This window comes from Heloderma suspectum, chromosome 2 (genome assembly GCF_057233095.1).
Source record: "Heloderma suspectum isolate Gila_16-S chromosome 2, 16-S_ref, whole genome shotgun sequence".
NCBI lineage: Eukaryota > Metazoa > Chordata > Lepidosauria > Squamata > Helodermatidae > Heloderma > Heloderma suspectum.
The window spans coordinates 338,027,811-338,054,494 of record NC_139459.1 but is presented as its reverse complement, the minus strand read 5'-3'; the positions used below and the strand labels follow the sequence as shown (position 1 = coordinate 338,054,494).

Genomic DNA, 26,684 nt, shown 5'->3' with positions numbered 1-26,684 from the left:
GCCATGAAATGCAAGACGTCAGGCTGGTTTGCTGCTTAAGATTGCCTTCCCTCTGCTATTTGCCCCCTGTGCATTCGGGAACAAATGGCAGCCAGCAGGGGAGGTTTGGTGGGAAAATAACCCTAAAATGTATACAAGATAAGCATCGCGACAATTCACAACAGCAAGAATATGAACTGCTAAGTAGGTATGGTTGCACAACTTGCAGCTAAGCCTGCAAGTAGGGCAGAGACCTGTGAATCCTCAGATGCTCCCCTAGGATTCTGGGGCATCTGAGGGATTTCCCAATACCAGGAGATGGATCTCCAAGGAGTTTATGGTGACCTCCGTGTGCTTTCACCTTCTAATCCTTTATGTAATTAACACATTAATCCCGCCTAAGTGTCTTAGCCAGTCTCCAGTCTGGCCTTTTTCCACTTGGCAAATAAGCTGGTCTGGGCTACTTTGCCACCAGCCAGCCAACTCTACCTTGGAGGTCAAAACTCAGCCCTTGACCTCAGGGAGGAAATATAAGATTCATTTCCCTACATCACAGGCATGCTAGAAGAAAGATGGTACTATAAGGGGTGGGAGAGAGTATGGAGTGAGAAAGGCTTGGCCTTTTGGGAGGCAGACAAATGGTTTCTCCTCCAACCTAAACATTTTGTTATTCATTCTACTGTTGCCCATGAAGACCTCACAAAGATTAGTTCCTTTTAGTCCAAGAAGGCTGAAGAAAGGAGAGGCTAAAAATGGCTATCGACTTAACACAGAACCCTCACCACCTCCAGGGCTCAGCTCTTTTCCTAGAATAAATCCCCTCCCCCAAAATGGCAGAGTGCTATAGCAGGGGTGGTGAACCTCAGCCCCATGGGCCAAATCTGGCCCTCCAGGGTTCCCTAGATGGCCAAACCCCCTTTTCCTGACCCCATTGCCTCTTCCCCAATAACCCATTGTTTAGTGGTTTCCTGGCTTTGGGGGTATTTTAGGCCCTGCCTGTTTTGCATTTGGCCCTGTTCAGCGCTGGAAGGCATCCCCCAAGAGCTTCTGTGAAATTGAATTTGGTCCTGGGGCTGAAAGAGTTTTGACACCCCTGCACTATAGATTGTCCACATACTCCAACAGCAGCCCAGGCCTCCTGTCAATATTGACTGAGCCTTGTGCTAATATTTGAGGCCACATGATCCTGAGGCACATTCACCACCTGCTGACCCACCCCTGGTACAAAGTTGAGGTGGAGCTTGCCTGGCAATTCTAGGAGAGATGCTAAAATGCGACTTACTTGTAATTGCAGCATGGGCTCTGCATCCCACACCCTACAACTGCCTCTTTGCCCACCCATTCTAGACTCTTGGGACCAAGTGACATTAAATGTATCCATGAGTTGGCATTGCGTTGCCACTCACAGGACCAGCCTCACACAAGACAACATAAGGTGACTGCAGGATAGGCAACCTGGGGCCGCTCCAGATGTTTTGGACTACAGTCCCCATAATCCCTGATCATTTGCAACGTGTACAGAAGCTGAAGCTATGATCCATGGGCCTAAAATGGCCTGCGGAAGGTCCCCATCTGCATTCAGGCTTTTTAAAATCCGGCCAAGTGGGTGCAATTCAGAGTTGCATAAAATATCCAGTAAATGACCCAAGATAAACAACAAGGAAGTGTGACTCTGAAACACCCTTGGAATTCCAAATTCATGTAGATAAGGCCTGTTATCCTCAAGTTAACAATCTTAGGGATCTTCATAGTATAAAGAAGTCCTTTGAGCAGTTGTGGGCAGAAGGTAGATCACATCAGGATCTAATGGTAGACTGTGGGTGACCTGTAGATTTGCAAAGGTTTCTGACTCCCAATTGTTTTAAGAACAACAAAACGGCTTCTCCCCCTGCATCCCCTCCCCCCTAAATTAGGCTGCTAAAATTAAGAGAGTTTGGGGAGGAAAACCAGGAGTGGATTTCTGTGTAAAAGGACAGCAAGCTCAAATATGGATACTGTAAACCAAGGTTGGGCCATTGGTAGGCTAAAATAACTGGAGGGCCACAACCTGCAAGGGCTAGTGAGGCACGATGGGAGTTGTAGACCAAAGCATCTGGAAGGCCCCAAATGGCCCACCCCTGCTGTAAAGCAACCCTTGGCCAGAGCCATGTGTGCAGAGGCACCTTGTTCCTTAATTCTATTAGGTGTATGTTTGCCACCTGAGCCACTATTTTGCACTTGAACCCAGCTGGTGATCCTTGAGATTCTGGGGGGTGGGCAGAGTAGATCCTGGAAGCCTGCCTACCTGCTTTGGAGGATCAGTCCCCACCCAAATGGCTTTAGCAACAGCATGAACTCACGTGCCCAGCACTTCCCGGAATTCATAGATCTCCCGGATATCTTCAGCTCGTTTCTTCCAGCTGGGCTCATCCTTTCCCAAGGGCATGGCTCTTCCTGGGCAAAAGCCTGGGCTGCCCAGTCCCCAGATGGCCTGGAGCAGAGGGGCAGGCAAGTGTAGCAAACTCAGGGCCTATCAGAAAGAGCAGACACACAGCATTAGAACGAGGGAACCTGAAGGCAAGATGGCGTCTTCATCCTGAAGTGAAGCATCGCCTAGGACAAGAGCAAAGGAGGGGCATCACAAGGCAGAAGTATCACTGCATATTCAGTTCAGTTCAGTTCAGTTCGGCTCATCATGTCCATATGAAGCAGGAGTTGCTGGCTCGCTTTCCGTTGGAAAGGATCTGAAACCGTTCAGCTGAGCTGCATCAACAAACTGGCTCCCAGAACCCCACCGTCTTCCGTGAAAGGACTTAGATGAAAATCAGTTAATCAGACTTCAGAATTCAGGAGGTAAAGCGGGGGTAGGGGTAGGCCCTCCAGATGCTTTGGCCTACAACTCCCATCAGCCCAAGCCAGGGTGGCCAATGGTCAGGGATGATAGGAGGTGGTAGTCCAAATCTTCTGGACGGCACCAGGTTGCCTCACCAAGCTGTTAATGTCTCCTTCCTTAAGCACCCAGCTGCCACTGGAAAGCCCCTCAGCGGCTCTGCAAGGCCCCATCAAGAGAGGCCACAACCCACCCACCACAGGCCTGCTGTGGCATCAAAGCAATGGAAATCTCCTGAGCAAAGGCTGCAGGGCCCTGGCCAGACCTAAGGGTTTCTTTTGCCTCTGCTCAGTTCACCCCTCCCTCTTCCCCATTTCTCTTCATCTCGGTGCCCTTAAGCATATTGCTCAGACTTTATCCTGTTTGGTAACATTACTGCTGTCTCCATAGCAACAGTTGTAGCTCCTGCAACACTGAAAATACAGCCCTTCCTCTGTTTTAACCATGTCTCCTGGGGGTCAGACCTGCCCATGTTTACACACACACACACACACACACCCCTTAAGGACTGGACTAAGTGCCCCCTTACGAGATACAGCCAGTGTTCTGGGTGCTTCTGTAAAGGAAGGGTGTGTTTTTGTCTCGAATGCTTTACTTTTGCATAGCCTGAACTACTTCTGCGCAAGGGTGAAAACCAGATTATTAATGTTAAAAAGTGAAATAATAAAACATACTGCTCATGACAATTATATAATGCTGCTCTCCTGTTCATCTCCCCCCGACCCTGAAAGATCACATTCAGTAAAGTCATGTGAGGACATCCAAAGTTCCTCTTGGCTCAGGTTCCTACAGCACAAGCAGCCAAGTAGTCTGAAAAGAACAGAGGCACCCTGTGAAAAGGAAGTGCAAGCCATACACCTGGAACATTCCCCCAACAAAATGGAATTGGGGTGTCCATCCTCTTCGAAGAGGAGTCTGTACTCCTTTTCCCTTCCAACTTAAAAGTTAGTCCACATGGACATACCTCCTAGAAATGCTCCCCATGGAAAGCTAGTATGTCAGGGAAGAGGGACTGTGCCTTAGCCTCCATTCTCCTTGACACACTAGTTTTCTACCCACAGGAACATTTTAAAAACAAAACAACCACCTAGGAGCAGCATTCAAACATGTAATTCTGAATAGGTAACCATCCCAACGGAGCCGTACCACATGCCTTTTCTGAATGGGTGGTTTGTCTCTGTGTAAAGAAGTACAGGTGTTACAGAGTATAACATATGTACAGCCTACTTGTTAAACTGAAGTACGTGTCTAAGAGTGAACTTAAGGAACAGCTTCAACTCCATTCTTTGTTCCTCAACAGTGGTGTAGCAGCAAATTTTGAAGTGCAGGCACTCATCATAACAGTCTGCATAGCCACACTATGGAGAGGCCAAAAATGCAGGCAGCTGTGTTGATCCATATCAGCAAACCAGTTCTAGCAGTGTTCATCTCTTATCTACCAGGAGCAGGTCTTTTATAAATCTGTTGGATCTTAATTGCTAAGCTCAGAGGGAACAGGGAACTCTGAGGGGGTGACAGATGACATCAGCGTCCCTGCTAATAAAAAGGTGCCAGTACTACATCCCTGTGAAACCTGGCTTCACTACACCACTGTTCCTCAACCAGATCCAGACCTCCACCAGTACTGTTCAAACTCCACAGAGGCAATCTCCCTCTAAACCACCCCAACACGTATATTAACACTAATGGACCAGAACATCAGCCTATACTCCACAATTCTTTTAGCTAACCCTGTGTGTTTGTACGCATTTCTCCATCTCATATAGTCAGATTTCCATCTGGGCAGAAATATCTGCTTTCACAGCCATCTTTAAAAACTCAGTCATCAACAGGCACATTTTAAACTAGCCTATATTTGAATTAACACATGACATTGGATGATAGTTCCCCTCCAGGAGAAACAATAACACTTTGCCCTGGGCAGCCCAGTGTGGCATTATCCAGCCTAGACACCTAGGTGCTAAATGCCACTCTGAAATCCAAGCCAACTGCAACAACTACATAAAATAGAATACATAGACAAGGGGCAACCAGCAGAGCATAGCTGGGAAAAGCATGGAAGGGCCAGGTCTGACGCTCATGAGTCAACGTTATATAATTGCAGATCGTCTTGGCGGAACTGCCTGGAAGGGAATCGTACATCCCTGGTCAGCACCTAATTTTTAACTAGGGTCATCTTTTGAAATGAGCAAGGGCTGAAGGACCAGCTCATTGTTTCACCTGCATTACACAGCAGTCGTGTTTAACACTCTCCCAGTGGGGGGGTGTATCTGTGTTGAATGAAAAGCAGCCAAAGGAAGCTGCCAGTCTGAGCAGTAGAGAGGAGGGGTGCTTAATTCTTTCCCTTCCAGCCATTTCCCCCTGTTCAGGATTACCCTATCCGCTGGCTGCTTTTCTGCCATGGCGATGGGGGGGAGGAATAAATACAGATAAGAGGAGCTACAGAGCATTCTCCCCCTGCCACCTGCCCCCCATCCTCAGCAGCTAATATTCCCTAGGATCTGAGGGGTGAGGGAGGATTAGCTGTTAAGGAGAGAGAGAAAGCACTGCTAAACAAACGACGACGGGGCAGGGCCAGCCCTACCATTAGGAAGAGTGTGGTGGCAGCCATCTGAGGCAGCAGATACTGGAGGACAGGGAGCAGTGGCGGGGTGTCACAGGACATAAGCAGTGTATGCCACGTGGTCTGCCCTGAGTCTCCTAAGCTAGCCTGCTTCCCTCAGGTGCAGTGGAGAAGGTTATCCTGACTCCAGTGTTGAAGTGAGAGTCAAGCTGCAAGTCGGGTCAGCTTCTGCCCGTGGAATGGAGGAGGCCATCTTGTCCTTTGCCTCTGACAGCAAAATGTCTTAGACTGGCCCTGGAGAATTTATTAACATTTATATACCGCCTTATCTGCTAAAAAGCCATCAAGGCGGTGTACAACAATTTAAAGCAATAAATCCTGAAAACAATAAAAACAAGAGCATTAAACGCATTAAACCATTCAAATTACATGTTTTAAAAGATTAAATTGAAAAAAAGAGTCTTGACACTCTTTCTAAAGGCCCAGAGAGTGGGGGCCAATCATAGTTCTTGAGGGAGCGCATTCCGTAGTTTGGGGGCAACACAGGAGAAAGCTCTTTCACACGTGCCTGACAAATGAGCCTCTGTGGGTAATGGTGCCCTCAAAGGGGCCTCTCCTGCAGATCTTGATATTTGGGCAGGTTCATAGCGAGACAGCTGGACCCTTAGATAGTGACTCCATTTTCCTCCTTTCTTGGGAAGCCCTCCAGCTTTCTATGCCTGCAGAGTCCATCAGAATTCTTAGGAGGACGCAGGCCGATCTGGGCTGAACGTAATGTGCCATCTGCTGGCTCTCACAAGCACAGATCTAAGCAATGGGCACTTTAACCCCCTCCTACCCAGTGTGTACAGCAACCGAGGTTCAACTGGAGGTGTCTAGTTATGCACTTCAGAGATGCACTCCGTTTCGCACGTACCTTGGTTTCCACGTAACGGTGAACAGCTGAGGGGAGAGTTGTGACAAGACTCCCTGTTGCTATGTGCATCGGAGAAGAAGGTCCTTGGATCCTGATCAGGGAGGGGCAAATGCAAGACCCCAGCAGCCAGATTGGGATCTCCATCTGCCAGTTGCCTAACCCTGCCCTATATGTTGCCACCTGGATAAGGCATGAGGGACAACCAAAAGCCTAGGTAAATCATTACTGGTTACATAGGAAGCTGCCTTATACTGAGTCAGACTGTTGGCCCATCTAGCCCAGTACTGTCAACACTGACTGGCAGCAGCTCTCCAAGGTTTCAGGCGGGACTTATTCTTTCCTAGCCCTACCTGGAGATGCTGGGAACGGAACTTCCGCATGCAAAGCAGGTACTGTACCACTGAGCCATGACCCCTCTCCTAAGATATCTGGAGGGTACCGTGGCTGGGGCAAGGCTGCTCTAAATGTAACCCAGCTCCAAGCTGGAGCAAGATGCAAATTCTCCCAGACATTCCTTATTCCCAGTGTACTCAACTGTCCACCCAGTTCACTGTTTAAGACAGCCTTCCCCAACTGGGCATGTTCCAGATGTATTGGACTACAACTCCCATCATCCCCAGCCAGCATAAGCCTTCTGTATTCCACATACAGAAGCTGACCAGACTGGCACCTGTTTTGAATGGCAGCAGCTCTCTAGGCCTCAAGCAGAGTCCCAGAGTTTGGGATCATTATTTTTAAACTGGAAATGCAGGGGATTGAATGGCAAGGACTTTTAACATGGAGCTACAGCCTCTGCTCTTGAGGCACTACTCTACCGCATCCTATCAGATCACCCTATTTTCAGCCCACGTTACAGGCCAACGCCAAAGAGGTCAAGAAACTGTCCACCTGACGTCTAGCTCCTGGTAAAGTCAAGAGTCTTAGACAGAAGCAAAGCAAGGCAGATAAAGATAGCTCGGCATACACAGGAATGACAGGCACCAGAAGAGAGAACGCCAGGCAGATGGTGGTGTAGAGAAACAGAGGCACCAAGACAAATACCAGCACAGGTACGTGGAGAGACAGGTGCATCCACACCAGACACACCCCTACACACACAGAATACCAAGCATAGCGTCAGCTACACAGCCACACAGCCACAAAGCCAGTGATGATGTAACCTTCTAGACAATAGAATGAGTGCCCCACTGGTGTTTCCCCCCGTATTGCCATTTTCACACACTAGTTGCTTATCACACAATATGCAGACAGCATGATATCCAAGGGGAGGCTTAGCATGGCTGAAGGGAGATGCAATGGGAAAGCTGCCCTGCTGTTTGCCTGAATGTATAAATGCCTAGAGGATGCTGAGAAGGGGGTCTTCCTGGCTGCTTCTGAAGGAAGCCACATGGTGGAATGGAGCAACTGGAATCTGTCTGAATCTTTAAACAAATAAAAAATCTTCAACATGTTGCAACATGAATGCTTCTGTGCTAGTACCAAACAGGATAGCCCTTTGCCACCAGATCCCCCCCCACACACACAAAAGTTGCTTTTGTTGAACAAAACTCCCAGTTCTCTCTCTTATGGCACATGTCACTCCCCGCCCCATGCATTATTCCACAGTAACAGTTATAAAAGTATTAAGAAGATATTAACATTTAAAAGGCACACTTAAACAGAAAATGGGAGAAACAACAGCTTTGCAAAGGTAGAGTGTTAAATGGTCATTTGGAAAGATCCTATATATACCCATATGATAACAATCACTAAGGTATCTACCCAGAGACATACACCACTAGAAAGAAAAATGTGCAGCGCACCAACAAGTAGGCAACAAGATAGCCACGTGAGTACCGCCACATACAAAAAGATGCTATGTACATTCACACAGAGAGACAACAGTAGACCTGCAGAGACAGGTTCATACCTAAAATGCAGTTATATAACACTACACCCAGACACAGATAGGTGTAATGATAACCACATGCTCACATTCATACATACATTCTCTCTCGCGCACACACATGCAAATATAACCAGACACAGGTGCATTCACAGGGAGATATATACATAAGGAAGCCAGTGAAGATAAAGGTGTATGCCCCTCTCCACACACATTGGCTTATATGAAAATGACTGTGCAGACAGACACCTGCACGAAGACAGCCATCTCCGCACAGCCAGAGAACTCTATGATGTGTCTCTCCTCTTCAGGAGTGGAGATACAAAGAAAGGTACATGCCAATAGAGTTTGGTTCCCACAAAGCCCTTGGGCAAGTTTACCCAGACATACAGAGAGGCTTTGAGGAAAGAACACCGTTATGGAGGCGATGTACAGGCATCCTGCTGCAGAGGGGCAACCCCATGAGACAGGCGCGTGTATGGAAGCAAGCGCAGACAGGTGCAAATCTAGCTGAAAGGAGAAGTGTCAACAAAGCACACCCGGCCAGAAACAGACACCGCAAGCAGGCAAGCCTGATCCAGCACACATGGAGTATGGCAGGTGCGGGTATATGCCAACCTTCCCCGAACCTGCCAGCCCCAGACGTGCCGGACTACAAATCCCATCACACACACACACCGCTGCTGGGTGTGTTAGGATTTGTAGTCCGGCACGTCTGGGGGCTGGCATATGCCCACCCACATGTGTGCAACACCGGCATAGAGAGGCGACAAAAGCCAGCAGAGGCATAAACAGCCACGCCGCTGCAGTCCGGGAGGTGTTGGACATGCCACCCACCCACCGTTCACCAGTCGGTCCCCGCGATCCCGAGCTCCCCTCCTCACCTTTACTCACATGGGTATGGAGTGGGGAGAGGGCTGCGGCGGCTTCTCCGGGGCGGGGGCGGGAGCGGCCCCTGCGTCTCCCCCCACTCCACTTGCGCGCAGAGCTGGGAAAGGCGCCGATCCCCCTCCCCTGCCCGGCCGGCTCGCCCTCCAGCCACCCCCCCAGCGATGTCACCACGAGAGGGCGGAGCTGGGCGCCAACGAGAGCCAATCCGCCGCTCGGGAGGCGGGAGCGGCCTGGCGACGGGATAAAACTAAAATTAAACCTGGGCTGGAGACGGGGGTGGGGAAGGCAGAGCGGCTCCATTCATAAATACACACGCACGCACGCACGCGCACGCACACACCCACCGAGGCGCCCTGGGGAACCGCGGGATATAGGGACGATGCGTGCAGCGGCGCTTCTCGGTGCGGTCCCCATCCTGCCCTCTCGGTTCTTCGCACCCTGGTTTCTCGGCTCCCCCTTGCCAATCCCTCCTCGAATCCTACTTCTTTAGGTAAGCTTTTCCTAGCTTCGCCCTAGCGAGGGCTTTAATTTTTCTTTCTCTTTAAACGAGAGCCGCCTGCGTGCCTGATATTTCGGCCCTGGAAGCCCAGCCCTTGCCATAGGTGGGACGAGTGAAGACACTCTGCATGTGTTCAGATGCACTTTCGCTTTTGATACCTCGTTCTGAATCCAGGAGTCAGTTGCAGGATTGAAAATAGGCTTTAGAGTCTATTTTAATCCTGCATGGTCTCTTTCCTCCACAGGAGTCCGGGATTCATTGCTGCACTTTGAATTTACAAAGCAAGAGCGCATAAGCAGAATGGATTTCTTTTTAACCGTTAAGGCACAACCAATCTACGTTAAGTGCTCCCCACCGTGATTTCTTAAAAACACGAAAAGTTCCTCGCTGGCTGGACTAGGCAAAGGTCAGCCTAGAGCAGTCTTTGCAAGAATCTCGGCAGCTCGGGAGATTCTCTGTCAACCATCAGAATCTGGCAAGTTGTGCACCAGTCTGTGGGGCCACCAGGTTCTGACTCTCTTCTAGGATTAAGGCCCAGCTGACATGAAGCCTTCTTCAATATACTAGCTCCTTCACCACCACAGGACTCTTTCCTACATCATCCACACAATATGCCAGTCACCATACTGTAAGGCAGCCTTCCCTAACCTTTGGTCCTCAGTGTTGAACTACAACTCCCATCACCTCAGCCGGCATGATCAGGGGTAATGGGAGTTGTAGTCTTACATCTGGAAACAAAGCCCTATGAGGAGAGACTGAAAGAACTGGGCATGTTTAGCCTTGAGAAGAGAAGATTGAGGGGAGATAGGATAGCGCTCTTCAAGTACTTGAAAGGTTGTCACAGAGAGGAAGGCCAGGATCTCTTCTAGATGATCCCACAGTGCAGGACAGGGAACAACGGGCTCAAGTTACAGGAAGCCAGACTCCTGCTGAACATCAGGAAAAACTTCCTGACTGTTACAGCAATAAGACAATGGAACTAATTACCTAGGGAGGTGGTGGGCTCTCCCACACTGGAGGCATTCAAGATGAAGCTGGACAGCCGTCAGTCAGGGATGCTTTGACTTGGACTCCTGCATTGAGCAGGGGGTTGGACTTGATGGTGTTATAGGCCCCTTCGAACCCTACTATTCTATGATCTGGGGACCCAAGGATGGGCAAAATTGCTGTAAGGCACTAGCTGCCGGAATCCAAAGTCCAGTGGCTACTACACTGGCAAGATTACAGACTGCATTTTTATCCTGCCCTTCCCCTGAAGAGATCAAGGCAGTGTAAATGGTTCCCCTACAGACCCATTTTATTCTCACAACATGCTGTGAGGTAGTTAGGCGGAGACACAGTAACTAGCCCACGAGCTCCATGGCCAAATGAGGATTGGAACCTAGTTCCCCAAGGTCCCAGGCCAACACCCTTAACACCTCACTTTTGGTGAAGCAACATACCCCTGAGCCAGGGGGGCAGAAGGTTTGGAATTATATTCTGAAAAGCAGAAAATGTCATCCAGTGAATCCTGATGGTCACTGGACTACATATTTTAAAAACAAGTTCCTAGACCTCATGGTAAGAGGCTGATCAGTTGTGGCAGGATGCTGCAAAACTATGAAAGAGTTCAGGAATGGATTTTGCATAGGCAGACTGTGATGGGGTGTTCACATTGCCCAAATCCCACTACCTCACAGTGGTTCCAAATTCTCTTCCTGTTGCCTTTCAAGTTGTGTATTATTGCCCAAACAGCAAAATTCCACCCCAACCAAACAGCACAGCCAAAAACAAAGGTATGCAAAGTCAAGTGCATTTAGAAATAAAAATGCTCCATAAACACAACTCATTCCAATCATAGTCTTCTGATCACTGAAATTTGATTTCTGAAACATTTCCCCCTCCTTCTCTACACACTGTAGATAACATGAAAATTAGAGAACATGAACATTAGCTTCTTCATCCATGGCAATCTGCTCTTTTACTGCTTAATCCCCACCCCTGCTTCATCCATGCCTTGACACATCCCACTGGGCATGTTTTCCCCATTTCCTTCTCTACAAGAAAGCATGGCCCTGTTTGTGCAATGTTTAATTCTTAACAGGCAGGAAGTCACACCCTAACACCTGGACACCTTCCAATCCCTAGTCTTAGTTATATTGGGCTGGGGGTGAGAGAGAATGCAACCCACACATATTTACAAACTAGTCCACTATGCAGCCCACCCAGTTACACTCTTGGGCCCTCCCCACAGGGTTAAACCCCCCCACACACACACACACACACAACCATCAGCTGCTTCTGTAGTAATGGGTTTATTGACACTGGGAGAATTCTAGTGGGGCACCACGTTGACACAGTCTGCAAGAGCACAGCAAGTGAAGGATTCATTTGACCCTGCCCAAGATGTCAGCTCTTCCTCCTAGCTCCCCACTCCCTACCTCCAACATCTGGTTTCGGGGTGTTTCCAAAGCCACTTCTAGTGTCTTTTAAAACCTCCCAAGACAGCCTTCAAACATGCTGTTACACGAGGGAGGAAAAGGGGTCCCCACATGGGGGTTCAAAGACAAACACTGTATACTTCAGAAGACAGCTGGCAACAGGCAGTCAAACCTTCAGGAGTCGGTGGTGGATGAAGTCTGTAGGCACGGCTGGCAGGGTGTCCAGCACAAATGCAGCCGCCTACTCAGGTCTCATCTACCATGGTGTCGCAAATCTGCTGTGATGGTTTCTAATGCCCACCTGGGACCAAGGACCCTTATGGCAGCATTGTGTTATGCTGGAGTACAATGAGGGCAGCCATGCAGCTCCTGGAACAGTCAATGGCACTATGGGAGCCAGAGGCAAGGTGGTGATACCAGAGAGGGAACAGCAGAGCAGGCAGGATTATACACCGCAGAATCGCTGCTTGACAAACAGCAGGTTCCTGCACTGCGATTTGTGACTGCACCTGAAAGAAAAGCAGACAGTGCGGGCCTTGCCCTGCCTCGGTTCTCCTTCCCACCCACACCCTGAAGCTTTTCATACAGTTTGGCCAGATATGTAGCTGACAGGACAGAGACTTCTCCACATAGGTTCTGCCTGCAAGAAACAGCCTTGGGCCACTCACTGACCTCGGTTCTGCCTGCTTCTTTCCCCTTCCTGCAGATCTGAGAGGATGGCCCATGGGCGTGGGGAACTGCTGCCTATCTTTTCATAGAGGGGATATGCTGTTTTGCTTCTCCCCAGCTCGCTATCTCAGGTCTTAGGCAGGTTTTGTTTTTTGTTTCTTAAGACTGACCCCAGGAACACAGATTCTGGGAGAACAGAGAGACCCTCTTCCACGACATTCACAGCTGCCACTCTCACTACCAGTTCTGGCCCCCCTGCAATTTTGTTGCCGATTTGTGCATGGCAGGAACAGCCCCAGACTGAGTCAGGTCGCTAGGTCCCATCCCTACGCCCATCAAACTGCCCAACCTCCATCTTCCCAGCTCTCCCAGTACCTGTAGTGCTGTATGTTTTCTTCAGCTTGGCCCTTTCCCTCAAGAACCCAGTGGCATTCCTATGCTCAGTTCCACGGAGGCCAAGCCCTTTCTATGTACTCTAGGCGGGCAGGGGAAGAGAAAGTGCATAACCCATCGCTACTACCACCACAGGAAGAGGCCGAGCAGAACAGGAAATAGAGTAAAGCCATCACAGACTCAGCAACAACTCTGACCCACAATGCAGCAGTCCACATCCTCGACAGGGCTTGGGGCCGTCGTTGCGTTTTATCGGCAGGCTGACAGTGAAAAGTTCAACCATGACCCAGCAGGAGATACACAGTTCCCTCTACTGTTCAAAGCTGGGTACTGCAAACACCTACGTATACCACCTATGGGACGGGGCCGGTACCCCGGTTTCTGAGCTTCACTGGCTGTTTTAACTTGGGCCTAGCCCCAGAAGCTGGTAGAGCACAGCTGGTGCAGCAAAAGGGGTCAGTTCCCAAATGTACAACATTCAGGTGCTTTGGGGAAATTTTGCTCCCACTTATGGAATTCATCATCCCTGTAGCCACCAATTGTTCACTTGAAGCAGAGCAAAAGGAACAGCAGCTGTAAAAACAACCACCCAAGGCAGCCCTCAAGAGGAGCCCACAGCAAACTGGCCTTCTACAAATGACAAAGAAAGGGCTGCCACCTTTAACAATCCAGGCCCCCATCCTACAGTGCCAATGTTCACAGCCACACGCAGAAAAAGGTGGCAAGCTGCCAAAGCCCCCAGCCTGCCCTGATCCCTGGCTGCAACGTGGCCAGACAGGATACCAAAGGGAGCTGCTAATCTTGTGTTTGCAGCCGGCACCTCCCTCAAAGCCGGGGCCTCTCCTGTGGCTGAAATGGAGGAGCCTGGCCAAGCGGCTGGCATTCAAAACCCCCCGCATTAGCCATCAAGCAGTTTGAGGATGCTCTCGCGCTCCTTGAGGCTCTTCCAGGCCTGGTCTTTCTCTTTCTTTGTTGGAGTGCGCTTCTTCTGGCGGGCTGCCATGATCTTGCGGAAGGCATCCATGACCTCGTTGTCTGCCATGCGCACACGCTGCCGCAGCTCCTGCCTATGCAACTCCTCCTTGGCCAGCCTGGGAGGGGAACAGGGCAAGGAAGTGGAGGATTCAGCCACACTGAGCTCCTGGAGCCAATTCTTCATCCACCCTACCCAACTCTGGTTTGGAGCTCAAACCCCCCCGCCCATAGCCCCAGGAAAGGAAGTCAATTAAAAGAAATTAAAAACAACAACAGCATCTTGAAGGCCAAGACAGCAAAGGGGGCTGGGCTATTTGACTCTCCTCGCCCATCTTACCTGAGCAGCTCAACTTTTTTGGCTCGGTTGTGGGTGCTCAGTGCTTTGAGTTCCGCCTGCCTCTTTCGGAGCTCGGCTAACACTTCATCCTCCGAGTCCTCAGCAGGCCGGTCCTCTGACTCCAGCAGGCCTTGAGCAATCAGCTCTTCTTTGATGCGGCCTTCCAGAGACTTAGTGTGGGGCACGCTGTAAGGAGAACAGAGCTCTTGCAAATCTGGCCACCATGCACACCCAGCTTGAAATTAAACACGGTCTGGTGGAGAGAGTACTGGATTTTATTTATTTATTTGATTTATCCTCTGCCTTTCGACCAAAAAAAAGCGATCAAGGCACCTAACAGTATTACAATGGAGATTAAAATAAACTTAGTTTAAACAATCATAAAAACTAATAGATTAAAAACAATTAAAAACACAAAAGAACAAAAACAGCACCAAACCCAATAAAACCCACTTCAGCCACAGAGCAGCTTACATGCCAAAGACCTGCCGGAACTGCTGGTAGAGGACAGAGAGGACACCCATGTACCCTCCCTCGGCAGGGAGTCCCAGATCCTGGGAGCCGCCACTGGGAAGGCCCTCTCTCGTGTCCCCACCAAATTGATTCATTCATTATATTTCTATACCGCCCCATAGCCAAAGTTCTCTAGGCAGTTCACAAAAATTAAAAACCATTAAATATACATTATACAAAGTGCAAAACCATTTACATAAAAACATATAAATAGACAGCACACACCCAGACAACATCTATCTAAAACCCATTTTTTTATGGGCCTCCAATGCCAGTGGGACTAAGAGAAGGGTCTCCGCAGAAGAGCTTAATACTCAGGCAGGCTCATATGGGAGAAGGCAGTCTATAAAATCAGCATTCAAATCCCTAACCAACCAGAACTCATTTGGACAAGTCATTAGCATCAGTTTCCTGAGAGCTCTGTTATCTTTGTTCTAAAGCATTCACAACTTTGTGCTAAGGTGACCTTACCTTTGCAGTTTTCTGGGGTTGTTGTCTTTTGAATAATGTGTATAAATTACGCAAACCAGTCCAAGATGATTACATGTATGCATACGTAAATAGGTGTCTAAAGAGGAGGAGAAGCTCTTCCAACAGTAGAGACCCCCACAATCCTTACAAAAAACGGAATTATAATGACCCCTCTCCTGCTACCCTGACCAAAGGCTGCACAAGCATGCTGCCCTCATGCCTTGAGGGAATATCCCTGGCAGCAGAAGTCAACATGAGGGCATCAGCCCCAGGCCTGCGGAGGGAGGGCAGAGCAGTTATGTTGGCTGAGGGGATGTGAATGCAGTTAACTTCCCGACAGCCAACACAAGCAGCCATCTGGGGTAGGACAGGGTAGGCCTTTGCTGTGCCCTCAGGGACTGGGGAAAGGACACCAGCAACCTTTCCAGAGTTGCCTCACCTGGTGGTTCCTCTCCTGATACATTTGCCTGGTTCAAACACCACTGTCCTTTTACTGCCAGGTTAAAGTATCCTGTTTTTCCAGGCCTTTGATGGCAAATAACACTGATACATTTTAAAGGCTGATTATCTCTGTTTTATGTGGTTAGGGTTTTAGCCTCAATTTTCCCCCCAAAGTTTGGGTACTGTGGCAGTTTATTCTGCCAGGTTGTATACTCTCACCCTACCTATTCAACCTGTACTCAGAATACATCATGCGATGTGCTGGGCTTGATGAAGCCAAGGCTGGAGTTAAAACCACTGGGAGAAACATTAACAATCTCCGATATGCAGATGATACCACTTTGATGCCTGAAGGCGAGGAGGAGCTGAGGAACTTTATGACAAAGGTGAAAGAAGAAAGTGCAAAAGCTGGGTTGCAGTTAAACCTCCAAAAACCAAGATTATGGCAACCAGCTTGATTCATAACTGGCAAACAGAGGAAGAAAAAGTGGAGACAGTGACAGACCTTGTCTTTCTAGGCGCAAAGATTACTGCAGACGCTGACTGCAGCCAGGAAATCAGAAGACGGTTACTTCTTGGGAGGACAGCAATGACAAAGCTTGATAAAATAGTGAAGAGCGGAGACATCACACTAACAACAAAGATCCGCATAGTTAAAGCAATGGTATTCCCCCTAGTAACCTATGGCTGCGAGAGCTGGACCATAAGGAAGGCTGAGCGAAGGAAGATACATGCTTTTGAGCTGTGGCGTTGGAAGAAAATTCTGAGAGTGCCTTGGACTGCAAGAAGATCGAACCAGTCCATACTCCTGGAAATAAAGCCAGACTGCTCACTTGAGGAATGATATTAAAGGCAAAACTGAAGTACTTTGGCCACATATTGAGAAGACAGGATACCCTGGAGAGGATGCTGATGCTAGGGAAAGTGGAAGGCCAAAGGAAGAGGGGCCGACCAAAGGCAAGATGGATGGAGGATATTCTGGAGGTGACGGACTCGACCTTGGGGGAGCTGGGGGTGGCGATGGCCAGCAGGAAGCTCTGGCGTAGGCTGGTCCATGAAGTCACGAAGAGTCGGAAGCGACTGACCAAATAAACAACAAAGCCACCTCTAAAAGGTCCGAATTGGGGAAAAGAAGGACAGATTAAAAATAAAAGATTAAACGCTCCCATAGAAACCAAGCAAGTGTTCAGGCTCACCTGAAGGGCTTGTTCTGGCTGCGGGGGGAAGTGCTGGCGCCATCAGTGGTGCAATCCTTGCCTGCTATTTCGGGGATAGGAGAATCTTCAATGGGGGAGATGATATTCTCCTACACACAGAGAGGCAGAATGGAGAGAAGCTTAGAGGCTCTCAGCCTTTGCCCCCTCCCCCTGCCCAAACAAACCAGGGTTGGCCAAAGCCAAAGAACAGCCCGGCCTGGATCTTCTCCACTTACTTCCACAAGTGCCTGCAAGAGACGCTGGGTCAGAGGTCCAAAAGGGCAGCCATCCTCAGGTTGTTCATGCTGGGACTCTGACTTCTTCAGCAAAGCATCGACGTCTGGAGAGGAGAGAACGAAGGAGCAGTTGAGTAGCGGGCTGGATGCCTTGCGGTGGGTGCCGTGTGCAAAAGATGGAGAACACCACGCAAAAGGCCAGCCATGCGCACATGCACTGTAGCAGGACTGCTCAGGATTCCCATTGTGCCAGAAACCCTGAGTGTGTTGTCAGACCAAAGGAAGGAGCCTTATAGTGAGCTAGACAAGCAGTCCATCAAGCTGAGGACTGACAAGCCTTAAAGCCCTGCCAGCCAATCCAGCTCTCAAGCCCTAAACCTTTTCACCCAAGAATCCCTGACTGGGGATCAAACCCATGGGCTCATTTACCGAAAGTGATACTGCTGAACCACAGACCGATCCAGAAAAGATGGTACATTTTTCCATTCTGAATGAGATTGCACAGAAAAGCTCTAAATACCTTTCGTGTCCAGCTCAGTCAGTGGTCCCAAGATGCCTTTCTTCTTATCAGCAGTAGCCGCAGCCCGAGCCCCGTCCTTCTGCTCTTCTAGCATGTCTTCCTGGGCCCAGCGCTGGGAGTAATGCTTCCCCAGGGGTGGAATCTACAGGGGCCGACCAACAAGGCATTAACAAGTGTCAGCGCAGAGGATGGAAAGGCGAGTGTCCTGCAAAAAGTCCAACTTTGCCTCGCTCCTGATCAGTGCCCGTATGTTCGTCCCAGCTGCAACACGACTCCCTCCGGCTAACTCCTCCGCCCTCTCACTGAGCCTCTATAGCCTCTGTTTCCACTGATCACAACCCAAGCTCCCTATTCCCACAATTGGTCTAACCTGCTGCTTGTGGAAGTCAGCTGTTCCTCAACAAGTCAGGCCTCCTCCTTTTCCTGCCTTTTGTGATGGTTCCATCACCTTCTCTCAGGTAACCACAAACAGTGATAACAGGCAGAGGAAGGGAAGGAAGGCCCAGAAAAGGTCCACTTGGTACCCAGAACAATTATCCCATGTGCCCAACTACAGGAGCAACCTTCTCAAGCACAGAGGACCCACGTAAATGGAGAAAAAGCAAAAAAGTCCATGCTCAAATGTAACACTGGTGCAAAATGGATGCAGCGACAGCAGCGACTTGCTGAAGCAAGCCAGTACATCACCCATCTTAATGGGGTTTGATGTTTGCCAGCGAACTCTTCCTCAGAGTTGGGACTAATCCACTTCTCTACTTGCTAAAGCATCATACAGCATGAGCAATGTAAACATTATATATATATATATGTGTGTGTGTGTACACATATTTTAAAGGAACACTTCAGTATGCCTGTCCTTTGTACATTTCAACAGCTACAATTAGGCTTGGGTCTACTCTGCCCAGGTGAGACTCCGTTCTTGGGCACAGAATTCAGCACCTTGCAACTCTTAGCTTTCATTTTAAAAAAGTTTCCAAGCTCTCAAGACTAATAATACATTTGAAAGTGTGTTGAAATCTTAAGAGGCCAGAGCAGGGCCTGAGCAGGATTTCCAGTATCAAGGAGAACTGTGTATTTCCTTGACCATTTCCAGCACTAGCCATGAGCATAATTTACACAAACAACAGAATTCAGCTTTCCTAAGCACAGGATATGAATTACCTGGATGCACAATTTTTAATACTTCAGCACAGAGTTTAACGTGGTTAACATTACATTCAGCAGGAAAGATGCTATCTGACAATTACAGTACAACAGAGGATACAGATTAGCTTGTAGGCCAGGGCTGGGCAACTTGCGGCTCTCCAGATGTTTTGGCCTACAACCCCCATCCATCCTAGCTAGAATAATTAGTGGTGAGGGATGATGGGAGTTGAAGGCCAAAATCTCTGGTCCTCTCTACAGCAGCTCCAGCAAAGGAGATCGTTACCTTGTCGTGGTGCTGGAGCTTGAGCACCTCAATGACGTCATAAGCTAAACCGTGAAGGGACACCCAAGACAGGAAGGTCATGGCAGAGAGGTCAGACTAAATACAATCCCTGGGGAAGGAAACAGCAACCCACCCCAGTATTCTTGCCATGAAAACTAAATGGATCAGTACAACCAGAGATATGTCGGTATACCATCGGAAGATGGGACTCCCAGGTCGGAAGATGGTCAAAATGCTACTGGGGAGGAACAGTGGATAAGTTCAACTAGCCCCAGATGTGATGACGCAGCTAGCTCAAAGCCGAAAGGACAGCTAGCAGCCGATGTTGCTGGTGGTGAATGACGAATCCGATGTTCTAAAGATCAGCACACCATAGGAACCTGGAATGTAAGATCTATGAGCCAGGGCAAATTGGATGTGGTTATTGGGGAGATGTCAAGATTAAATATAGACATTTTGGGTGTCAGTGAACTGAAATGGACTGGAATGGGCCACTTCACATCAAATGACCACCAGATCTACTACTGTGGACAAGAGGACCACAGAAAAAATGGAGTAGCCTTCATAATTAATAATAAAGTGGCTAAAGCAGTGCTTGGATACAATCCAAAAAATGACAGAATGATCTCAATTCGAATTCAGGGTAAGCCATTTAACATCACAGTGATCCAAATATATGCCCCAACCACATATGCTGAAGAAGCAGAAGTAGATCAGTTCTATGAGGATCTGCAGCACCTACTGGATAGTACGCCAAAAAAAGATGTTATCTTCATTACAGGAGACTGGAATGCTAAGGTGGGTAATCAAACCACACCTGGAATTACAGGCAAGCATGGTCTGGGAGAACAAAATGAAGCAGGACATAGGCTGATAGAATTTTGCCAAGACAACTCACTGTGCATAACAAACACTCTCTTCCAACAACCTAAGAGACGACTTTATACATGGACTTCACCAGATGGTTGACATCGAAATCAGATTGACTACATCCTTTGTAGCAAAGGTGGCGGACATCTATGCAGCTGGTAAAAACAAGACCTGGAGCTGACTGTAGTTCAGATCACAAACTTCTTATTGCACAATTTAGAATCAGACTAAAGAGAATAGGGAAGCCCCACAGATCAGTTAGATTTGAGCTCACGAATATTCCTAATGAATATGCAGCGGAGGTGAAGAATAGATTTAAGGGACTAGATTTAGTAGATAGGGTCCTGGAAGAACTATGGCCAGAAGTTCGCAACATTGTTCAGGAGGCGGTAACAAAAAACATCCCAAAGAAAAAGAAAACCAAGAAGGCAAGATGGCTGTCTGCTGAGACACTGCAAGCAGCCCAAGAAAGAAGGAAAGCAAAAGGCAACAGTGATAGGGGGAGATATGCCCAATTCAATGCAAAATTCCAGAGGTTAGCCAGAAGAGAGAAGGAATTATTTTTAAACAAGCAATGCGCGGAAGCGGAAGAAGATAATAGAACAGGAAGGACAAGAGACCTCTTCCAGAAAATTAGAAACATCGGAGGTAAATTCCAGGCAAAAATGGGTATGATCAAAAACAAAGATGGCAAGGACCTAACAGAAGCAGAAGGGATCAAGAAAAGGTGGCAAGAATATATGGAAGATCTATATAGGAAGGATAATAATATCGGGGATAGATTTGACGGTGTGGTCAGTGAGCTAGAGCCAGACATCCTGAAGAGTGAGGCTGAATGGGCCTTAAGAAGCATTGCTAATAACAAGGCAGCAGGAGATGACGGTAACCCAGCTGAACTGTTTAAAATCTTGCAAGATGATGCTGTCAAGGTGATGCATGCCATATGCCAGCAAATTTGGAAAACACAAGAATGGCCAACAGATTGGGAAAAATCAACCTATATCCCCATACCAAAAAAGGGAAGCACCACAGAATGTTCAAACTATCAAACAGTGGCACTTATTTCACATGCCAGTAAGGTAATGCTCAAGATCTTGCAAGGTAGACTCCAGCAATTCATGGAACGAGAATTGCCAGATGTACAAGCTGGGTTTAGAAAAGGCAGAGGAACTAGAGACCAAATTGCCAATATCCGCTGGATAATGGAGAAAGCCAGAGAGTTTCAGAAAAACATCTATTTCTGTTTTATTGACTATTCTAACGCCTTTGACTGTGTGGATCATCACAAATTGTGGCATGTTCTTGGTGGGATGGGGATACCAAGTCATCTTGTCTGCCTGCTGAGGATCTGCATAACGACCAAGTAGCAACGGTAAGAACAGACCACGGAACAACAGACCAGTTTAAGATTGGGAAAGGAGTACGGCAGGGTTGTATACTCTCACTCTACCTATTCAACCTGTACGCAGAACACATCACGCGACGTGCTGGGCTTGATGAAGCCAAGGCTTGATGAAGCCAAGGCTGGAGTTAAAATCGCTGGAAGAAACATTAACAATCTGCGATATGCAGATTAAACCACTTCGATGGCTGAAAGCGAAGAGGAGCTGAGGAACCTCATGACGAAGGTGAAAGAAGAAAGTGCAAAAGCTGGGTTGCAGTTAAACCTCAAAAAAACCAAGATTATGGCAACCAGCTTGATTGATCACTGGCAAATAGAGGGAGAAAACGTGGAGGCAGTGACAGACTTTGTCTTTCTAGGTGCAAAGATTACTGCAGACGCAGACTGCAGCCAGGAAATCAGAAGACGGTTACTTCTTGGGAGGACAGCAATGACAAAGCTTGATAAAATAGTGAAGAGCAGAGACATCACACTGACAACAAAGGTTCGCATAGTTAAAGCAATGGTATTCCCCATAGTAACCTATGACTGCGAGAGCTGGACCATAAGGAAGGCTGAGCGAAGGAAGATAGATGCTTTTGAACTGTGGTGCTGGAGGAAAATTCTGAGAGTGCCTTGGACTGCAAGAAGATCGAACCAGTCCATACTCCAGGAAATCAAGCCAGACCGCTCACTTGAGGGAATATTAAAGGCAAAACTGAAGTACTTTGGCCACATAATGAGAAGACAGGACACCCTGGAGAAGATGCTGATGCTAGGGAAAGTGGAAGGCAAAAGGAAGAGGGGCCGACCAAGGGCAAGGTGGATGGATGATATTCTGGAGGTGACGGACTCGACCTTGGGGGAGCTGGGGGTGGCGACAGCCGACAGGAAGCTCTGGCGTGGGCTGGTCCATGAAGTCACAAACAGTCGGAAGCGACTGACCGAGTAAACAACAAAAATTCTACAGCAGGGGTGTAGACTTCAGGCTTGTGGAATCTAGTTTGTTTTTTTAATTTGAACACCAAGATCCACCAACTGGAGCGAGGCGCAAGGGTCACAGACTTAAAATTAAGAATTCTGAGCCCAGGAATTTATTTGAGAACCTAGAAATCTACCAGTAGATCCCAATCTACCTTATGCGCACCCCTGCTCTGCAGCATACTCAGCCTAATGGTTAATCCAGTCCCAAAGGCAGCACATGATGCAACACCCCCATAGCCCTATCGTGGGTCTCCTAGTGCAGCTTCTGTCTCATGTCTCAGGCCCAAGAAAGCACCAATGAACCAACACAACAGTTTAACAAAAGGGCTAAGTGGCAGGAAACAAGAACACCCGGGCAAGAACTGGCTGGCAGGGTGAATAAAACACTCCTGCCAGGACGGTTTTTACCTTGTAGTGTTCAGCTTCATCTTCGGGAGGTTTGAGCATCTCTTCTAGGGTACGCACTTCCTCACTGGTGAGGTCAGCACAATACGGCTCCACAGAGGCCCAAAACCTGCAAATGAGGAGCAGATCACGAACACTGAGAAACATCCAAAACTGCAGCTCAGGCAGATTGGCTGGCACAGGCCTGAGTCTTGGAGAGCAGACCAAAAGACCAGGAAGACTGCACAGATCCTGGACCTATACCAGCCTTCCCCAAGCTGGCACCCGCCGGATGTGCTGGACTGCAACACCTATTATCCCATCAGGGGCTAATAATTGGGGTACACAGGAGTTGTACCCCAACTCATCTGGAAGGTGCCAGGTTGGGAAAGGCTAGCTAACACAAACAATAACAGCCACTTCACTGGGTGTAATTCATGAGCCAACACATTGTTTAGACAAGGACATTAAGCGTCAGCTGCCGCCTACCATTCTCCTCTACTGTATTTTCGCATAATCGCTTACAAGTGCTCACTCTCCACACTTCATCCACATACTGGGAGAGATCATCCTAGAACAATCAAGTTGTATCTACTTGACTATAATCTTAGGTTCTTACAACACATATGCTCACTGCGGATCGCAACATTTTTTAATGCTACTGCTGCAGGAAACAGATTGCCTCTCTAGATGTCACTTTTGATATGGTGAAGGCAAGTTCTCTGGAAAGGGATGAGGAAGGGACAAACTCTGATAACATCCTCACAAACGAGGAATTCAAGAATGATATTTTGCTCTTTAAAGAGGTGCACATATTCCTGCAGCCTTCTATTACCATTTGCTCAGTGAGAACAGAAATTAATGTGCGTTAGGTTGAAGCAACTGTTTGTGTAAACATGCCCTAAGGAAGTACCTAGATCAGGGGTAGGCAACACATTGCCTATGGGCCGCATGCACCCCCTGCTAACCCCCAGATTCATTAAAAAAAATTAAAACAAAAAGTGGCGTCTGCACTGACTATGGAGTGGCCAAACGGTCATAATTAGCTTGCAAAGAAGCTAATTGTGACTCTTTTGGCACTCTGGAACCACTATGGACACTGGGAGTTTTTGCCACCAGCCCGGGGGGGGGGGGGGGGGGCAGGGTGCCCCACAGTGGGTGGGTTTGGCACAAAACTGGCCCTCAGAGTTTCCAAAGTTGCCCATCCCTGACCTAGATGGTATCCTGGCCAAGATGAGGCAGCCTCTCCCAAACTGTAACAGGAAGAGTAGTAATAATGGCTTACCTTACAGGGCTGTAAAGCAGGGATGGGGAAACTTTTTTTGTCAAGGGACATATTCCCACAGGGTTAACATTTCAGGGGCTGCAGGCCAGTGGTGGGCAAGGCTAGTGGATGGAGCCACCATTCTCCCTTTCTCTGTCTCTCTGCCACCCACCTTTCTCTCTCCCCCACCCCTCCTGCTGCCCTTTCCCTCTTCTTCCCCACACCGCAGGCTGCTGCGGGAGGAACAGATCACTCTTAGCAGAGGCATGAAATTATTGCTTAGTGAGGGCTTTTGAAACAAGATTAAGGGCTGCAAGCAGCCCAACGGCCACAGGATACCCACCCCTGTTGGAAAAGGTTGCCGAGAGGATAGAAGCATTTCTGCATGGTGCTCCTTAATAATGAGTTGATATTATCATAGCTTTATTAACATTATTATTATGACCATCATTACCATTATTAACCATGTTATTATTAACATTATTATTATTAACAGGATTAGGGAAAGCTCTGTCCCACATACCTATTAGGCATATCATTTTTGGGAATACGGGGCACATCAGTTGGGTCATCTTGGAATTCATACTCTTGGATTTTAGGCTGCAGGTTCGTAGTTTTAGGCCGGCCAGGGCCCGGCCTTGTGCTGTGACCTCCTTTCCCTTCCAGCTTCTGCTTCTTGGTCTTATGTTTGATAGTAATAATGCTCAAGTCGTGCTCCTTGCCCAGCTTCATGAATCGCCTGTCCCCTTTCTTGTCTTGCCAGTCTGTCAGGATCTGGAAGAAACCCGCCCACAGCAGTTTTGTTAAAAGACATCCAGATTGCTGCCCCAGAACCGTACAATCTTCTTGGCCCCATGTTGCACTTCTCTTTTCACAGCAGACACCAAATATGGATCTGTCCATGGTGATCATGAGCAAAAATCAGAACAGTGGGAATGGAGAATAGTGTTATCTGGCAGTATTTCTGCATTAAGGAACCCCTCAGCTAACTCTGAGGCACCGTCCTCTAGAGAATAAACAAGGGCATTGTTTCATGACCTAGATTTTCCTCCATTGTGCATCTGATTCCCACAGTCCACATAAGTTTAGTACTTCAGACCTTGACGGTTTCTTAGTAGACCATAAAACCGATAGAGCAGATACATGGAGCATGGAGCCCTGCAGATGCTGTTGGCCTGCAACTCCCATCAGCTCTAACCAATATAGCCTATGGTGAGGGACAATGAGAGTTGAAGTCCAATAACATCTGGAGGGCTCCTGGGGCCATGAGCTAAAGCATCTCCATTCTATGTTGCAGCTAGATTACTGTCTGACCTGGGTCTCAGTCTCCAATACCCGAAGTCGGCGGCTAGCAGAAGACAGCAGTGTTTCGAGCTCCAGCTGCAAGGTGTCGAGTTCTTCAATGCCAATGCCATCATCTTCAGAACGGGCCAGGACAGCTGTGTAGCGAGGGCACACCTTTTGATGGTCCACTGACTTAAAATCGTGGAACTGAAGTGGGCAGTCCTTTAGCTCAGACATGGTGCTGTCAGGCCTGTAAAAAGGAAAAGCAACATGAACCACCTGCAGCAAATGCAGATGCAACGAGACAGCATCTGCTCAAGGCAGATCAGAGTGAATAAAATGATTACTAGCCAAGTAGGGGCAGAGATGGAGAGAATTAGAGAGAAATTAGCTCAATGAACTCTTACACTACCAAAAAATTGGAGAGGGAGCTGTTCACAGCCAGGAAACGTGCAGAGATGGAGATATCATTGCAGGTCTCATACAATGGGAGAACAAGAGGCAGCCACAGTGAGGCACAAGAGCTGGACGAAAAGGGATGAGGACAGTCAGACTGCTGGGGCTGCAGGAGAAGGGAAGAGACGGATACTTCAGAGAAAGCAGCTAGGAGCCGGCCGTGCGGCCTGCAGACGAAAGGAGCAATGCAGAATGGGCGTGCAGGGGAGACGCTCTGCCGGGTTAGACAGATGTGCAAGAGGCCTTGAAGAAAAGCGCAAAGCGAGGAGGGAGCTGGGGGCTGGATCTGCCTTAGGAAGCAGGAGCGAGGGGATGAAGGGAGGGGGCAGGAACAGGCCGGGAGGGGGCGCTGGAGGAAGGAGGGGCAGATTCTTAGGGTGGTTTCCGGTTCCTGGGGCTCCTTCCGGGTTACACCCACCCTGAGTGCGCGGGGAGGGGAAGAGAAGCAGCGCGCGCCGTATCCCCGGGAGATCGGGGGCGCGCGCGGGTGGCTCGGTGAGCGCAGGCGGGGGAGGGTACAGAGCTGAGCTCCCCGGAGAACGCTCCGTCCCCCTCCTTTGCCTGGGCTCCCCGCGCGCGCCTTCCGGCCCCTCCCGCCACGGTGCGTCCTCCTCATTGGCCAGCGCTCCCCTATCGTGTTGCCCCTATTGGCTAACTGCCAAGTCCTACGGGCGGTAGCTCTTGTTTTCTTTCGTCCCTCGTGATTGGCTGCCTCTCTTTTGATCACGCCCACGCCCCCTCTTCTTCCCAAATATGGAGCCAGGGAGGCTGGGTTATACCAACTGAGAAGCGAGGGGGAGAGGAGGGACGGAATGACAAGGAAATCGCTCTTGTCACGCGCGTGAGGGTATTTAGATCC

General features: G+C 48.8%; 2 protein-coding genes across 10 annotated transcripts in view; both read right to left on the bottom strand.

Moving 5' to 3' along the window:
* Window positions 1–13,156, bottom strand: part of CAMK1 (calcium/calmodulin dependent protein kinase I) — a 47,492-nt gene extending 34,336 nt beyond the window's left edge. For 3 of the 8 annotated variants that reach the window (XM_084840601.1, XM_084840604.1, XM_084840606.1), the window contains exons 1-2: window positions 9,097–9,241; window positions 2,319–2,488 (exon numbers count right to left, since the gene is read on the bottom strand). In XM_084840601.1, coding sequence (XP_084696727.1) covers window positions 2,319–2,404 — 86 coding nt within the window. In that variant the 5' untranslated portion in view covers window positions 2,405–2,488; window positions 9,097–9,241. Of the gene's footprint in view, window positions 1–2,318; window positions 2,489–9,096; window positions 9,242–13,066 lie in introns of those variants that run through there. The other 5 variants (XM_084840599.1, XM_084840600.1, XM_084840607.1 and 2 more) reach the window with 2 other exon arrangements.
* Window positions 11,877–26,498, bottom strand: TADA3 (transcriptional adaptor 3). Of its 2 annotated transcripts, none has more exons than XM_084840608.1 (9): window positions 26,244–26,498; window positions 25,400–25,619; window positions 24,609–24,859; window positions 22,846–22,951; window positions 17,774–17,915; window positions 17,254–17,357; window positions 17,018–17,127; window positions 14,397–14,582; window positions 11,877–14,175 (listed from the first exon to the last, which is right to left on the bottom strand). In XM_084840608.1, the coding sequence occupies exons 2-9, from the start codon at window positions 25,604–25,606 to the stop codon at window positions 13,983–13,985; spliced, it is 1,299 nt and encodes a 432-aa protein (XP_084696734.1). In that variant the 5' UTR covers window positions 25,607–25,619; window positions 26,244–26,498; the 3' UTR covers window positions 11,877–13,982. The 2 variants fall into 2 exon arrangements, with proteins under 2 accessions (XP_084696734.1, XP_084696735.1); XM_084840609.1 differs by lacking the exon at window positions 26,244–26,498 and adding an exon at window positions 25,782–26,218.
* Between the last annotated feature and the right edge of the window lie 186 nt (window positions 26,499–26,684).

Coding starts and splice junctions, on each gene's coding strand:
- TADA3 (XM_084840608.1), bottom strand. CDS start 25,606: ATGTCTGAGCTAAAGGACTGCCCACTTCAGTTCCACGATTTTAAGTCA. Junction 22,952..24,608: donor AAAAATGATATGCCTAATAG/GTATGTGGGACA, acceptor CCTCATTTGCAG/GTTTTGGGCCTCTGTGGAGC. Junction 14,583..17,017: donor AGCCAGAACAAGCCCTTCAG/GTGAGCCTGAAC, acceptor TTCTCCTTACAG/CGTGCCCCACACTAAGTCTC.